At 47.0% G+C, this 17,023-nt stretch overlaps 1 protein-coding gene across 13 annotated transcripts in view; it reads left to right on the plus strand.

Moving 5' to 3' along the window:
* MAP4 (microtubule associated protein 4) overlaps nt 1-17,023 on the plus strand; it is a 178,330-nt gene that overhangs the window by 67,639 nt on the left and 93,668 nt on the right. For all 13 annotated transcript variants that reach the window (XM_080973947.1, XM_080973943.1, XM_080973950.1 and 10 more), the window contains exon 4: nt 11,751-11,882. In XM_080973947.1, coding sequence (XP_080830073.1) covers nt 11,751-11,882 — 132 coding nt within the window. The remainder of the gene's footprint in view (nt 1-11,750; nt 11,883-17,023) is intronic.

A 17,023-nucleotide genomic window follows, 5' to 3' on the forward strand; every position in this document is an offset into this window, starting at 1 on the left:
CTCCCAGACCCCATCTTCCGCCTGCACAGGGTCACGGCCCGTTCGCTGCTCTTCTTCTGATGCACAACAGTGTTCCAAGGTCAAATACCCAGTGCGGCATAATCCCTGCCCTTTCAAAAACAGCAAAATTGAAGACTCACTGGCCCAGGCTCGGCAGACACCCTCCAGCACAACCGCGGCCGTTTTTCATGTAGGCAGAGCTGCCTTGACCATGAAAGTCTTCTGACAACTCCAGAAACGTCATGTCTGCTTAGCATCAATTAAGGAAAGGTGGCGAGAATGGGGGGTGGCAGAGACTGTGTATCCTGGGCTTTTTTTGGCCATGCTTTCAATTTTCGAGTTCTAAAAATATATCTGGAGAAGTGTGAGAAGCCTGGCTCACAGAAGCTGTCCATCCTTTTCTTGAAACTTTCCAGGAGATGAGATATTTTCTATTTTTCGGTAATGCGCCATCATGGTATGCGGTGCTTCATTGGAACGTAATAAGAAATAGACACAGGTCCGTCTCTGAAAAGGCTTAGAATCTTAATCTTAGAATCATAGACTTGGAAGGGGACCTAAGGATCATTTAGTCCTGAGCCCTGCAATTCACAAATATGCAGCAGTCCCATACAGGGATTGAACCTGCAGCCTTGCCGTTATCGGTACCATGCTGCAACCAACTGAGCTATCCAGAAAGTAGACAACAAAAGGAAGAGGGAGATGGAGAGGCAAGAGTAAGATGGGAGCAATATGGGCAAATTTCATCCCGATCTATTTAGGCTTGGTTTCAGTAGGACAGCCTTCTCCAACTTGGTGCTCTCCAGACATTTTGGACTCCAATCCTATCAGTTCTGTGGTGTAGTGTAGCCCAGATCGTCTGGAGGGAGCCATGTTGGAGAAGACTGCAATTGGTGGGTAGGGATTTCAAGAGGCCGGACACTGTGTAGCTGTGCCTCAGTACAAGACTTGGGGCAGCAAGGGAGACCGGATAGTCATAGGAGGAAGCAGAAGAACTTCTGGTGATGATAAGAGGGTAAAGGGCCTTTTGGATCTGGCTAATGGCTAGTCTAGTCCAGAGCCCTGCTCTCACCTTGGCCAACCAATGGGAAGGCCACCGGTTTGCAACAGCAGGCTCCCCACTTCCTGATCTGGCATTCAGAGGCCTCCACCAGTGGAGCTGTAACAGCCATTGTGACTGGCAGCCTTTGATTTAGTGGAGAGGCTGGGATATTGATAAAGGTGGAAAGATGCACCGACTGCTCGAATTGGTCAAGGTTTAAAGAGTCTACCTCGCCAATAGACTTGACCTGTTTGTTCTTCTCCTGTCTTTGTCGACTGGTAGAGCATCGAAATATTCTCTCGGAATCGGAGCATCATATCCGTGGAGCTTGGGAGAACCTTTGGCATTTCGTACAGCGTTTGCGATGCTGCTGTCAAACCATATTCTGATACAAATATCGAACAAAGGAGAACATAGCTTGGCTAATTCTGGTGAATTTATGACAATGCAGCTTCTGTCTAGCTGAAAGAGGAAGAGAGGTGTTCCATTCAGAGCTGTAGGATTTTCTGTAGATGCACAAAAACAGTGAACTGTTTTTTATCATAGCAGCTGCCAGAATGATGAGTACAGTGGTACCTCGGGTTACGGACGCTTCAGGTTACAGACGCTTCAGGTTACAGACTCCGCTAACCAGGAAATAGTACCTCAGGTTAAGAACTTTGCTTCAGGATGAGAACAGAAATCGCGCGGTGGCGGCGCGGCAGCAGCAGGAGTCCCCATTAGCTAAAGTGGTGCTTCAGGTTAAGAACAGTTTCAGGTTAAGAACGGACCTCCAGAATGAATTAAGTTCTTAACCCAAGGTACCACTGTATTTAAGACATATTCATCTGGTTGCCAGTGAAAGCAATATATTTACTGAATATAGTGAGCATACATTTTTCTCAATACCTGTTGAGCATAATGATCACACTAACTAGTTATGACATTTAAAAAGTCTTTTGGAATCCTTTTTTTAAAAAAAATACTCTTCTGTACTTTTGGATGATGTTGTTTACTCTTTTTTTAAAAATTGCTCCTCAGCTTTACCTTCATGTTATTATTTTGAATATAGAAAAAGAGGGCATCTCCCAGTTTCGAGAGTGTGAGCCAATCTTTTGAAATCAGTCCTTCATGTAAACTTTGTTTCCCGAGGACTGATGGATCTTCACAGGTTTCTTCTGAAGATTAATATTCTCCTCTTGTGCCATCTTCCCCCTCCCATGCCCTCCCAAGTCTTGAATTAGCAGCTGGAAAAACAGCTAGTTGCTCATGGGGGGGGGGGATGCTTTTAAATGGAGGTTTCCTGGCTTTAAGTTGCTAAGTCTCGGAGCTGCAAGTCCCCTCTCCTTATGCAAATAGCCGCCTTGCTTTGATGTCGTTCATTTCATGTTATTTGGGTGCCCTCTGGAATTAATGGCCTTGCCTGAGCAGCGCATGACGGATTGGGGAGATCTGTTTCTCGCCGCCGCCGCCGCTCGTGCAGCATGTGAATTTGCAGCTCTTTGCCGGTGGGACTTGGGAAGACGAAACTAGGTCAGCGGCGCTTGTGCGTGTGCGAATATAGGCAGAGAAACGGGCTATAATCTCAGCATTAAACAAACCCGACTGGAAGGGCTGCGGGGGGTTTGCTATTTTAAGCGCTCTCGTCTCCCTGATTGCCAGCGCTCAGCGCAGAGCAAACAGATAGTTGCAGGAGCCTTTGTGCTGGAGCCGAGAGGACGCTTTTTCCCTCGATTGCTTTTGAATGGCGCCCATTTAGCAAGCACCATTCTGTGCTTCCATGGGCAGAAGGTGGGCAGGGTCATGGGTTTGAGCCCCACATTGGGCGAAATATTCCTGCAATGCAGGGGGTTGGACTAGATGGCTCTGGAGGTTCCTTCCAACTCTATAATTCTATGATTGTATGATAAGGTGCCCTGCAGAGAGGCAGAAGGGGACTTACCGTATTTTTTGCTCTATAAGACTCACTTTTTCCCTCCTAAAAAGTAAGGGGAAATGTGTGTGCATCTTATGGAGTAAATGCAGGCTGCGCAGCTATCCCAGAAGCCAGAACAGCAAGAGGGATGGCTGCTTTCACTGCACAGCGATCCCTCTTGCTGTTCTGGCTTCTGAGATTCAGAATATTTTTTTTCTTGTTTTCCTCCTCCAACAACTAGGTGCGTCTTGTGGTCTGGTGCGTCTTATAGAGCGAAAAATACGGTAATTGCTCCTCTTCTCACCAGCGGGTGCAGAATGCTGCAGCGAGGCTTCTCACGGGGTCTCTGCCATGGGAGCATATTCGCCCAGTGCTTTTCAAGCTGCACTGGCTCCCGGTGGAGTACAGGGTCAGATTTAAGGTGCTGCTTTTGACCTTTAAAGCCCTTCACGGCCTAGGACCCTTGTACCTACAGGACCGCCTCTCCTGGTATGCCCCGCGGAGAGCCTCAAGGCCCATAAATAGCAACACCCTAGAGGTCCCGGGCCCTAAGGAAGTTAGATTAGCCTCAACCAGAGCCAGGGCCTTTTCAACTCTGGCTCCAGCCTGGTGGAACCCTCTGCCTCATGAGACCAGGGCCCTGCAGGATCTGATTTCTTCCCAAAGGGCCTGTAAGACAGAGTTGTTCCGCTTGGCCTTTGGCTTGGAGCCAATTTGATTCCCTCCCTCCCTCTCTTTCTTTTTTCTTTTCCTTCTCCTCCTGCAAGGAGGCTACATTTTAATATTTTAATATTTCAATATTTTAATGTTGTATTTTAATTTTGTTTTTAAGTTGTAATCATTCAACTTGTTTTTATTATTGCTTGTAAGCCGCTCTGAGCCCGGCCTTGGCTGGGGAGGGCGGGGTATAAATTATTATTATTATTATTATTATTATTATTATTATTATTCTCTCCAGGCTGTTAGGCAGGCAATAGCAAATCACCTAGAATGTTTAATCTCAGGCTATTCCTTCTTTTCCTTTGAAGCCACAGCCTCATTAGACTTCATAGGACAGATTTCCAGTGGGGTCCAAGAGATCCTGCCTTCCGCTTCCCTGCTCTTGTTCTCACCCACTGCACCTCTGCGGTCTCTGTCCCCGTAACTGCCAGCAGCTCACACAGCCTGGCCTGGCCTTGAGCCACATCTGTGGTCTTTGCCCCAGCCAAACCAAACTTCCTCCCTTGAGAGAAGCTGGGCGGTTGGTCAGCACCCTGTGGCTGGCTTTCTCTATTCGGCCTGTAAGAGCTGTGTGTGCTCCACAGTTTCACAGCTGGCTAATGGCTTAGGGGCAAAGCAGCAACTGCATTTTTAGCCTGTATTTGTTGTATGGCATGTTGCTTGGCTTGGTTGCATTCTGCCTCTGTTTGTTGAATTTACTCCCTGATTGCATTTTATTGATTTGCTTTTGCATCGTGCATTTCCTCCGAGGACTCTTGGGTCCAAGAGGCATCCGGTTTTGTCCTGGGAGGGAGATGAGACAGAGCAGGTAACTGGCCTGGTGTTACTCAGTGACCTCTAGGTCTTAGCAGTGATTTGAATCCAGGTCTCCCTGATCATAAGAACATATGGAGAACCCTCCTGGATCAGGCCAACGACACATCTAGTCCAGCATCCTGTTCTCACCTTGGCCAACCAGATGCCTATTATGGGAGACCCGCAAGCAAGATTCGAACACAAGAGTCCTCTCCCCTCCTGTGGTTTCCAGGAGCTGGTATTCAGAAGCATTGCTGCCTATGAGAGCCATTGTGGTGTAGTGGTTAAGAGTGGTGGACTCGTAATCTGGTGAACCGGGTTGGCTTCCCCGCTCCTCCACATGCAGCTGCTGGGTGACCTTGGGCTAGTCACACTTCTCTGAAGTCTCTCAGCCCCACTCACCTCACAGAGTGTTTGTTGTGGGAGAGGAAGGGAAAGGAGATTGTTAGTCGCTTTGAGACTCTTTCGGGTAGTGATAAAGCAGGATATCAATCCAAGCTCTTCTTCTGACTGTGGAGGCAGAGCACAGCCATCGTGGGTAGTAGCTATCAATAGCCCTCCATGGTGAAGAATGGAGTAGTGCATTACTCACATTCATAAAAACCTGACCTTGCATTGTTAAAAGTCCTTTTTTAATGTCCCCCCTATAACAGTTAGCTAACCTGGGGGGAGATGGTTGTACTTAGCATAAATATACCTGGTTATGATTATTATTTTTGCTCTAATGAATTCAATGCTTTAAAAGTCCTTGACCAAATCTTCTCCTTCACCTTCTCTTTGGCTGGTTCAATGCCCAGACTCGGGCCTTAGCTGCAGAAGAAGGTGCTCTCCATCTTCCTTGCCTGTGTACAGTCATGTAGATGGGATTGACCTTGTGCAGAGAAGCAGTTTGGAAGCCTCTGAAGCTCAGAAAGAGCTTTCTAGCCTTTTGCTTTTAGGCCTCGATGTCTCTGAGGAATGAAGCCTTTACGTCAGCTTCTCTTCCAATCTGGTGCCTCCGTTTTGGACTACAACTCCCATCAGCCCCAGCGGGCGGGTCAGGCTTATGCTCACAAAGTCAAAAATACTGAAGATTTTTCAAAGGTCTGGTGGGATGAGACTAGCCTGTTACGTATGGTAATTCTCTGTGCAAGAATAGTGGCCTGTTAAGACTGGCGTCATTCTAACGTCCCAGATGGCTTATACAGCCACACAGATCTCTGCAGAGCAGACGATGAAACAGGCAAATAAATTTGGTTGCTGCCCATAGCCAAAGTTTATTTTTGTGTATGTGTGTTTTGAGGCTTGAATCAGCCCCTGGTTAAAGTCTTGAGAATGGTTCGGCCAACTGAGGTTGATGGCTGTTGCCACTTGGGTCCGTCGGCTGTGCATCATAAATCGACCACATCACTACATTCCCCATCCCAGTTAATGCAAACCATCTTTGGCCTCCGTCTGTTCAGAAGCAACTTTCACACACTCTTACTACAAGATTAGGGTAGCTAATTAAATTTCCCCGAGGATGGCCTGTGGGTGCTTCTTGGGAGTGTCTCCCAACGTCCGCTTGGCATCAACTTGCCTAACTGGCTACCTATAGTAGAAGAAGCTTTTGAGAGATTAGTTCTGCTCTACAGGGATGGACTTACCAGTTCTCCCATGGACAGAAGCGGAGAGCTGCTTGAACTGGAACTGGTAGCAACCACACACATCTAAAACATGTTGATAAGAATCAATTTAAGATCAAACAGTTACCCGGCACCTGGGAATTGTGAGCTTGTGAGCTTTCCCTCAGGGACCAGAATGTTGAATTAGATGGGCTGTTGGCCTGATCCTGCTGTTCTCTTCTTCTGTTCTGATGTGCTCTTTCTCTCCCCTTGCCCAACACCGTTCTTATAAAACTATCTCCTAATTGTTAGCATGCAGAATTTGGTACATGCTGGTAAGCAAGAGAACCAGGGCGAGAAGACTATTCCCTGTAGTAGGCACAAAGAAGTGGGACCTGCAACAAGTTTATTAAATGTATTTCATGTCTCGTGAGCATGCTGTTATTTAGCAATTCCAGGTTTCCAACCTGTTTTAGGGCCCCCCATTTTTCTTACTTAATTTCAGCAAACTTTGGGATTTCCCCAAGTCTACTGATGCTTCCCTCTTGTGTATAGATGGTGATTGGCAGGATAGTACAGTGGTACCTTGGGTTACAGATGCTTCAGGTTACAGACGCTTCAGGTTACAGACTCCACTAACCCAGAAATAGTACCTCGGGTTAAGAACTTTGCTTCAGGATGAGAACAGAAATTGCATGGTGGCGGCAGCAGGAGGCCCCATTAGCTAAAGTGGTACCTCAGGTTAAGAACAGTTTCAGGTTAAGAACGGACCTCTGGAATGAATTAAGTTGTTAACCTGAGGTACCACTGTACCAACAAGTAACTGGAAGCGGTGACTGAAGACAAGTGCAAGCTAAGGGGGCCTCCAGCAGAGTCTCTGGTGTCAGCTCCACTGAAAAGGGATGCTCTGTTGCTAAGGCACAAGGTTGCAGGTTCCATGGATCTTGCAGCAGCTCCTGCTTTCTGTCCAAGTGAGTCATTTTGGGGCTGCAGGCAAGTTCATGAAGCCTGCTGTCGTGAGTCTCCCTTAGGCATAGCATCACGAAGCTTGCTCGAAAGGAAGAGAAGTGTAAAAGTGATGCAGAGAGGAGCACTTGAACCAACTAAATGTGACACAGCACAGTTGGATCAGCTAAAATTGCAGCATGAGATCAGGTAGCACTTAGCTGGCCTTGGGTTTGCTTAGCAATACCAGTCTGCAGAAACGAGTTGGCATCGTCGCTGCTGCCTGTCTCTTCCCCTCTGGGGGAAAAGGGGGGGATTATAAATCCTCCTTTGAATCCAGAGGCCTGCAGAGCATTGGAGAGAAGCTGTTTTATATTTAGCAGCTCATAACAAGAGTTCCTGTGGTACTTCTCTCCCTGCCATATTTGCATGGCTCCCCACTTCCCCCCTGTTCCCAGAATGCCTTGTGTTTCCAGGGAAATTTCCCCTCCCACTGTTTAAAGACAAAGACTTCAGTAGCTTTGGCCCCTAGGGATGCTTCTTCACGCTGGAGGAAAGTCCATCTTCCAACATCTCAGAGCAAATCTTTCCTCTGGTATGACATGATGCAAGTCGCGGCAAGTTAGGACTCCATTTGGCCTCTGCTCCAAGCTCTTCGGGTCTTCAAGCCCTTGACAATTCCTTGCCTGTTTCAGGAAAATTGTTGTTGCTGTTGTTTAGTCGTTTAGTCATGTCCGACTCTTCGTGACCCCATGGACCAGAACACGCCAGGTACTCCTGTCTTCCACTGCCTCCCGCAGTTCAAACTCATGCTGGTAGCTTCGAGAACACTATCTCGTCCTCTGTCCAACCATCTCGTCCTCTGTCGTCCCCTTCTCCTTGTTCCCTCCATCTTTCCCAACATCAGGGTCTTTTCCAGGGAGTCTTCTCTTCTCATGAGGTGGCCAAAGTCTTGGAGCCTCAGCTTCAGGATCTGTCCTTCCAGCAAGCACTCAGGGCTGATTTCCTTCAGAATGGATAGGTTTGATCTTCTTGCAGTCCATGGGACTCTCAAGAGTCTCCTCCAGCACCACAATTCAAAAGCATCCATTCTTCGGCGATCAGCCTTCTTTATGGTCCAGCTCTAACTTCCATACATCACTACTGGGAAAACCATAGCTTGAACTATACGGACCTTTGTTGGCAAGGTGATGTCTCTGCTTTTTAAGATGCTGTCTAGGTTTGTCATTGCTTTTCTCCCAAGAAGCAGGCGTCTTTTAATTTCGTGGCTGCTATCACCATCTGCAGTGATCATGGAGCCCAAGAAAGTAAAATCTCTCACTGCCTCCATTTCTTCCCCTTCTATTTGCCAGGAGGTGATGGGCCCAGTGGCTATGATCTTCGTTTTTTTGATGTTGAGCTTCAGACCATATTTTGCGCTCTCCTCTTTCACCCTCATTAAAAGGTTCTTTGATTCCTCCTCACTTTCTGCCATCTAGGTTGTGTCACCTGCATATCTGAGGTTGTTGATCTTTCTTCCGGCAATCTTAATTCCGGCTAGGGATTCATCCAGCCCAGCCTTTCGCATGATGAATTCTGCATATAAGTTAAATAAGCAGGGAGACAATATACAGCCTTGCCGTACTCCTTTCCCAATTTTGAACCAATCAGTTGTTCCATATCCAGGAAAATACCGCTCTGGAAGGGATGTAGCTCAGTGGTAGAGTATCTGTTTGCATACAGAAGTCCCAGGTTCAAAGCTTGATGTCTCCAGGTAGTGCTGGGAGAGACTTCCCCTCTGAAGCCCTGGGCAGCTGCTGCCTGTCAGTGTGGACAGTACTTAGCTAGATGAACCATTGGTCTGACTCGACATTCCTTCTTTCCACCTTGCTAGCTTTACAGGAGTTTCTCACCCACTATCGATTAGATTTTTAACAGCATGCACAACATGTGGATTATTCTCTCACACACTGCCCTTGCTGTGCAACCTGATCTTCCCGGTGCAGCGCATGGGGCAACCTTAAATCTTTGGGCTGTGCCCTCCTTGCCATAGTCAACCGCGTCACTCTCCTCCCTAGCTGTGCAATAGGCAGGAGGCCTTGGAAGGAAGCCACTCTGCTCTTTGCCAAATTTGGGGCCTGCGCATGGCAAATGCAAGAAGGGCTTTGAGGCGCTTAAAGGATTTTAAAAATAAATCAGCTGTATAATCATGGATATGTTAAACAAATAGACACGTTGCAAAACACCGAATGAAAGCGCCTTTCTGGGAGGGTAAGGAATGCTTACGCACCGGTGTTAAGAACTTGCAATTCGGTAAACAGGGTACCACTCTGCGTGAGAAGGAAATGATGGCAACGACAGCTTTCATGTAGCATCATCACTGAGGGAGCTAAAATTTTGAGGGAAGGGGGCAGAGATAAATTAGTAAGACCCACCAGTATTGTGGACAATCCAAAGTTGAAAAATACTAAGTGCTTGATCTAAGAGGATGCTTATCTGCGTCAGTTCCTGTGGTTCTTAACTGTAGCATGGTAACCATAAATGATCCTTGGGTGCAGACTGGAAGAGAGAGCACCACTTTCTCTAAAAATAATAAGGTTTGGTGTACAAGGGGTGGGGTGGAAATCTTGTAAGAGAATAAGCACAAGTGCTTTATTATTCTGTGAAAATGTATCCCCCAATTTAAATCATGTTAAATGTGCTTTATTTTCCCTTCCTGATCAAATATTTCCGTTCAGATACATTTGTCCTTTGGAAGAAGTGTGCGGTCGCTAAGAGACTTCTACTTTGAGTATGGAAGGATAAATAAATATCTATTGTGCAGCGGTCTGCAGACCACAATTCCCTTGCTATATTTGAACATACTTTGCATGGACACCAACATTGGTTGGATAGCTGTTTAGGCATTTGAATGGCATCTCTCTTTCTATGGGAAAATTAAGATGGATGTTTATCATTTTGAGAATGTGAGCTGATTCTCCCATTTTGTTAATTTCCTTTCTTCTTTAACAAAGCTGCAAGTCAGTTTTAAAAAAGAAGGGTGAGATGCAGATGCAATAAGCAGTCTGCATTATTTTCTGAGAATAGCTATCTGAAAAAAGTTTTGCTGCTTTCGAGGCACATGTTAGCACCCAGCGATGTGACCCTGAAACACAGGATGTTGGTGTTGGCTCTCTCTGCAAAGCGCTGCACTGGTAGCAACCTCCTGTGTCGCTCCAACGGGGATGCATTGGAAACAAAGCAGCTCATTCTGGTATAAAGGGATGGCTGACGGCCTCTGACTTCCTGCTTCTCATGAAGACAAGCAGCTGCAGCCCTCCCAGAAGTTCCAGAAACAAACAAACCCAATGCAAACGGTTGCCAATGGCGGAGCATTTTACATACCAGCTTTTCACTGCGAGGTCTCAAACACAATCCTCTTTGTTCACTTCTCTTGGACTTATTTACATGAGTAAGCCTCGTGGCTCATTCTGTCATTGGCCGTAGCTATCACTGAAGTGCACAGGGAGAGTGTCTGTGGCCAGAGGTTACCTGCTACGTGCATTGAGGTGCTTGCGGTGACATGGCCTTTGGCATGAAACCCTCTTGTCTGGTGACGGGGAGGAGAGAAAAAGGGAAACGAGGGTTAAGTTGCAAATGATGCATCAACTTGGGGCGATGGAGGACAGCTGAGAAAGCTGCTGGTTCTGTGTGACAGCACAATATTAAGACCAGCTAGTATTGCAAATTGTTCACCAAGGTAGGACTGAGGGGCTGCAGGGACAGGTCAGTAGGCAGGTGGGGGGAAGGTGTTTATCTGTGTCAAGATTTGTACACACAGAAGCACATGACAATGAACGTGTCTGTGTTCATGGCAGTGATTATATAAATGATTGTTTTAACATGCTTGCTAGTCTAGGCTGCATCAACAGAAGTATAGCGTCAGGATCAAGGGAAGTCGTGGTAATGCTCGATTCTGTCTTGATCAGATCCCACCTGGAGTCCTCAGTCCAGTTCTGGGCACCCCAGTTTAAAAAGCAAATTGACAAGCTGGAAAGTATGCAGAGGAGATTGACCAGGATCATCAAGGGCTGGCAACCAAGTCTTGTGGGGAATGGCTGAGGGAGTTGGAGATGTTTAGCCTGGAAAAGAGGAGACTGGGAGGAGATATTAGAGCCATTTTCAGATATCTGAAGGGCTGTCACGTGGAAGATGGAACAAGCTTGTTCTCTCCTGCTCCTAAGGCTAGGACTGAACCAATGGATTCAAATGCAAGAAAGGAGATTTCAACTAAACATTAGGAAGAAGTTGCTGATATTATGCACTGTTTGAAAGGGGAGCGAACTACCTCAAAAGGTGGTGGACTCTCCTTTCTTGGAAAATTTTAAGCAGAGGTTCGATGGCTATCTGAGATTTTTCAGCTGTGATTCCTACGATGACCTTTGTGGTCCCTTCCAAGTCTACAATTGTGTGATTCTATACTGATGAGGAATGAGCAGGTGGGCAGGGGAAGGAAATCACTACTGTAATACTTCTGGGAACTTGTAAAAGAAACTTCAGAATGCTAAGGCACTACTTGGCTTGACTTGGAAAAGGTTCGCCCATAGGTCGTTGTACAGCGGAGGATTGAATGGAGACATGGATTTGCTTGAGAGAAGGAGGATGACCACTGCTTGCTTCTCTCCATTGTGAAAAATGTCCTTAGTTAAGTGGGCTGTAGGTTGCAGCTCCAACTGAAGTTCTTCTCTAACACAACCAAGGACTCGGTTTGACTTGCCGGTTATCAACGATGCTTTCCTTTTTCTCTTCCCAGTGTCCCCAGGAAAGATCATGGATGAAAAGATGTCCTACAAGGAGTTTCTGGACCGCAATGATTCGTGGACAATGGACGACAGGGCCCATTGTTTTGATCCACAGCCAGCATTTAAGCCCATGGATGTGACAGGTAAGAAGTAGCTGCAGCTGCAGCTTCACTGAGAACGGAAGCGCAGAAGCCTGCATTTTTATCGAAATCCCCCTGAAATTTCAAACCTGAACGCCATTCCAGGAACAATGCCTGCTTCCAGAAGTCTATGTTAGATTAGTGTCCCCCGCCCCCTTTAGGACTTGCTTGCCTGAAGGAGTTACCTTCCCCATCCATCTCATCAACCCTCTTCATCAGAGTCTGTCCGGGTCCTCTTTTTCATTGCCTAAACGAGGGGTAGCCAATGTGGTGACCTTCAGATGTCATTGGACTACATCATCCCTCTTCTTTGGCCATGCTGACTGGGGCTGATGGGAAGTGGATTCCAATGACATTTAGAGGCACTGCATGGGCCATCCTTGGCCTAAAGCATCTTTCTTCTTGTGGGTTTGTCAGTGGTGGCTTCCATGTGCTCGGAACATTCCACAGGTTGACTATCTGCTGTAGGAGAGAAACGGAAAAAAATACTTCAACCATGATTCCACAGAGGCTCACGCACAGACAGCCAATATTTTTTCCACTACCACAGCATACTTGGTCCTGAGTGCCTTAACTGAGATTCCTACATTGCAGGGGGTTGGACTAGGTAACTGTTGAGGGTCCCTTCCAATCTACAAGTCTATGATTCTATGACTTTTTTCAGTGCACACTCCACCATGATTCAAAGATCTGTTTCTTTGGGTGTAGTCACAACCAGCTTAGACCCTGTGAACATACATGTGGAGCTAGGTACGTGAGACGAGCCTGCCAGAACAGGTAAGTGGCCCATCTAGTCCAGCATCCTGTTCTCACAGTGGCCAAACAGCTGCATATGGAAAGCTGTAAGCAGGAGCCAGACATCAGAGCACTCTCTCCTCCTGTGGTTTCCAAAAACTGATATTCAGAGGAGTGGTGGCTCTCACAGCCGAGGTCAAACACAGCCGCCATCATTGGTAGCTGTTGATCCTCCATGAATTTGTCTAATCCAGCCTTTCTCAACCTGTGGGTCCCCAGATGTTGTTGAACTACAACTCCCATCACCCCTAGCTAGCAAGGCCAGAGCTCAGGGGTGATGGGAGTTGTAGTCCAACAACATCTGGGGACCCACAGGTTGAGGGAGTTCCACTGTTTAACCATGTGCTGTGCTTTATATTGCTGTCCTGAATAACAACAACAACAACAACAACAACAACAACTTTTATTTATATCCCTCCCTCCCCAGCCGAAGCCGGGCTCAGGGCGGCTAACAACAATAAAATAGTACAACATTCTAAAATCATTTCATTATAAAATTAATTCAACTCAAATTGATGGCAACCATTAGGCTAAAATTCTGTGAAGATTGCCAAAGGAGGGAGTCAGGCTGTGCCCTGACTAAAGGCCTGGTGGAACAGCTCTGTTTTGCAGGACCTGCGGAAAGATGTCGAGTCCCGCAGGGCCCTAGTCTCTTGTGACAGAGCGATCCACCAGATTGGAGCCACAGCTGAAAAAGCCCTGGCTCTAGTTGAGGCCAGCCTAACCTCTCTGTGGCCTGGGACCTTCAAGATGTTTTTGTTTGAAGACCGTAAGTTCCTCTGTGGGACATACCAGGAGAGGCGGTCCTGTAGGTACGAGGGTCCTAGGCATTCACTTCCAACATCGTCTCCTGACTGCCCCCTGCCCAAAGAAACCCCTACAATGTTCTGAAAGTAGATTAATTCCTCTGTCCGTCAGCCCCTTTCTCTTGTCGCTTGAATCCAACCAAGTTCTAAAAGCTGGCATGCAGAAAAACTCACCCCAGTAACGTTCCGATCCCATCTGCTGTCCTGGCTCTTTAAATGTTTTCAGCTGCCAGCACCCCAGGCTGCAGGGACAGGGAACAGACCCTCCTTCCCATTCCCCAATGCTGAGACTTCCTCCGTGGTGGCAATGTGTGTGTAAGGACCCTAAAATGGAAACACCATTCCCACGTGCTAGCTTTGGACAAGCAGAGATGGAAAAGTGGGCGTGCTGCTGGGTCAAATGTGCAAAACAGGTCATCGGTGAGGCATGCTTTGCTCAGGTGTCCATCACCCTCAGGCAGTGGCATGGGGCTCCCTTCTCATACCTCTGCTCAGCTTAATTCCATTAATAAGTCACCTGGAGCAGCGTAGCTGTCATGGATAGTAAAGCTTCCTTGTCTGCTGCGGGAGCAATTGCATGATTTAGCTCTGTGTGCGGCGCTTAATGCCACAGTGATAATTCGTGTGTTCTGGAGCATGAAACAATTGGTCTGGTTGTTCTCTGCCGCTCCCCACCAACCCGATATTCCAGGCTGACGGGGCTCCCTCTGTGCGGAAGCACTTCGCATCTTCTTTGTGCGGCTGCCTGCATGAGCAGGTACTCTCTGGACTCCTCAAATCCTTCAAAATTCAATTTCACACAGCGGTTGGCTTGGAATGGCTCGTGGGTGCTGGCCTACAAGGCTGGGACAGAGAGATTAGTGTGGAGGCATCAGTTAAACTGATTTATCCCCTATCTCTGCCGTTTTTAAAGCTGCCTCAAATAACCCATCAATCCTGAAAAACGGGGAAATGAGGGGGCCCGTTTGCAAAACCCTAGAATATATTGCAGTGAGGGCTCAGTAGCAATTATTCTGACATGTGAAAAGAGGCTTTTGGGTAGAAGTTGATAGCTGATGTGCAAGAATATGCTCTACTGTAGCCTACACAGTCTGACTTTTGGGTGTGATTCAGTATCGCTGACTGTGGGAGCTCAGAGATTTTATATTTCAGGCTTCTCATAGACATCTGGTTGGCCACTGGGAGAACAGGATCCTAGATTAGATGGGTCTTTGGCTTGACCCAGCAGGGATCTTTACCCCCCCCCCCCCCGCATCAAACAGCATACCACACAAAATTATTATGGATCCCCCTTTAGGATTTGGATAATCACTAAAAGAATATGTATGTTACTGTGATTGATAAAGCAGAGGGCTTTTGTTTGCTCATGTGGCACAACACATAGGCTTCTGTCTTCATCAACCGCTCTGGTAGAAATGAAACGATGCTGTCTTATTTATATTTATCTTCCTTTCTTTTTTTCCTGGCTGCCACCTTGGAAACGGCATCACTTCTTTTTTATCAGAGCAGCTGATGAAAGCAGAAGCCTAAATGTTTTGCCACATAAATAAAAAAAACCCTTTTGTTAATCACAGTAACGTATACATATGGGAAAGCGTATAAACCCACTTAAATAAACCTAACAACCTCTAAGTGAGTAGGCTTGCTGAAATTTCATAATGTTTTTAGCAAATGCGGAATTTGGACTTGCTGGGTTTTGAAGACACCATAGGGACTGTTGTCACAGTGGATGTTTTTGGAATTATGCTTGAGCTCCTTCCAACCTCTGACGTGTTTACATGTTGAAGGTGCTTATTAAGCACTTCAGGAGCATGGAACACCTAGCAGGATCAGTGAGGCTCTTGGCGTACTTTCAATTCATTTGCCAACGCAGCACCCATGGGAGCACATGTACTCACAGGGTCCTCTCTCCTAGCTGAAATCAGGCTTGAAGGAAGAATACTGTTGTAGACAATAGAGTAGGCATTTTGTGTTCATGTCTGTGGGGTGTATGTTTCGTGCCCAGGACTGTTTCTCTGGTTTGCAAATGGGACATCATTTGGCAAACTCTAGACCAGGGGTAGGCAAGGCCCGGGGGCCGGATGCGGCCTATTTGCCTTTTCAATCCGGCCCGTGGATGGTCTGGGAATCAGCGTGTTTTTACATGAGTAGAATGTGTGCTTTTATTTAAAATGCATCTCTGGGTTATTTGTGGGGCATAGGAATTCGTTCATTCCCCCCCCCCCATATAGTCTGGCCCACCACATGGTCTGAGGGACGGTGGACCGGCCCATGGCTGAAAAAGGTTGCTGACCCCTGCTCTAGACCACCTAGTCTGGAGGACAGAAGAGTTATCCCAGGCTTCCTCTACCTCAGCCCTCCAGATGTTTTGAGACTACAATTCCCATCATCCCTCACCACTGGTCCCGCTAGCTAGGGATCATGGGAGTTGTAGGCCAAAAACATCTGGAGGGCCAAGGTTGAGGAAGCTTGAGTTATCCCCTTCTAGTGGAGAAGACTCATAGTTCCCTTGCCTCAATAAACACTGTGAAGGGATCCAAGCGTTGGCAAGGCTTGAAGTTAAAACCCTCCCCAGAATTTCCTGTGTACACAGATAGAGCACCATAAGATGACCTTTTGAGTTGGAAGTGTAAAATCATAGAGTTGGAAGGGACCCTGAGGATCATCCATTCCAAACCCTTGCAATGCAGAAATATGCAGCTGTCCCATACGGTGATTGAACCTGCAACCTTGGCATTATCAGCACCTTGCTCTAACCAACTGAGCTATCCATGCACTAAAACCAGTTGATTAAAGAGCTGGCACTGAAGGAGAGCGGAATGGACGAATTAGCATTGATGTGGCTTCTTTTTGCACATGCAAGTCATGACTGCCCCAGGGACAGGGAAGGATAAGGCTGGATCATGCTTGAAGCCTCTCGTCCAATATCCCCACCTGCCTTGGTTCTGCAGTATCTCACTGTTGGTCTGGGAAAACCTACATCTTTGTTTCCAGTGAAACGTGGAAGGCTCTCTTCGCCCTGCCTCTCTTAGAAGCTTGGCTTCCGCTTCCTGTAATGCCACCCAGCTGCTAGGTAGATGCTCGTTTTGGAAAAGCCGCTTTGCCTGCAAAGAGGTCACCGAGGCTCCTCTCTTGCTTGGCTGCCTCTGTCCAGTCAAGGGTGTAATAGGATTCCTGGCGCAAGCTAACAAGATGGATTGTAGGTGGTCGCTGGGTTTGAGAACTGTCTGGAAGTGGCAGGCCATCAGGATCATCTGACACACATGCACACCTGTCCCTTCTGCACATAGGCTTTGGGCTTGTTGTGTCTGAGCAGGTACCCATCTATTGAAAGTACATTTTCACTTCCAGTAAGATGCCTCAACAATTTGAGCGGGTACACCTGAGGCATTTTTAAAATAAAAAATATAGTGTAGGATACGATTACGATAATCTTTATTGTCATTGTCCCATACAGAACAATGAAATTGAAAAAAATCTACATCAGACATTCAAAAACCAACAAGCCTGCTATCCCAGCCTGGTTAACCCCCTAAAAACTCT

The sequence above is a fragment of the Podarcis pityusensis genome (assembly GCF_964106645.2).
Source record: "Podarcis pityusensis genome assembly, chromosome: 12".
Taxonomy (NCBI): Eukaryota; Metazoa; Chordata; class Lepidosauria; order Squamata; family Lacertidae; genus Podarcis; species Podarcis pityusensis.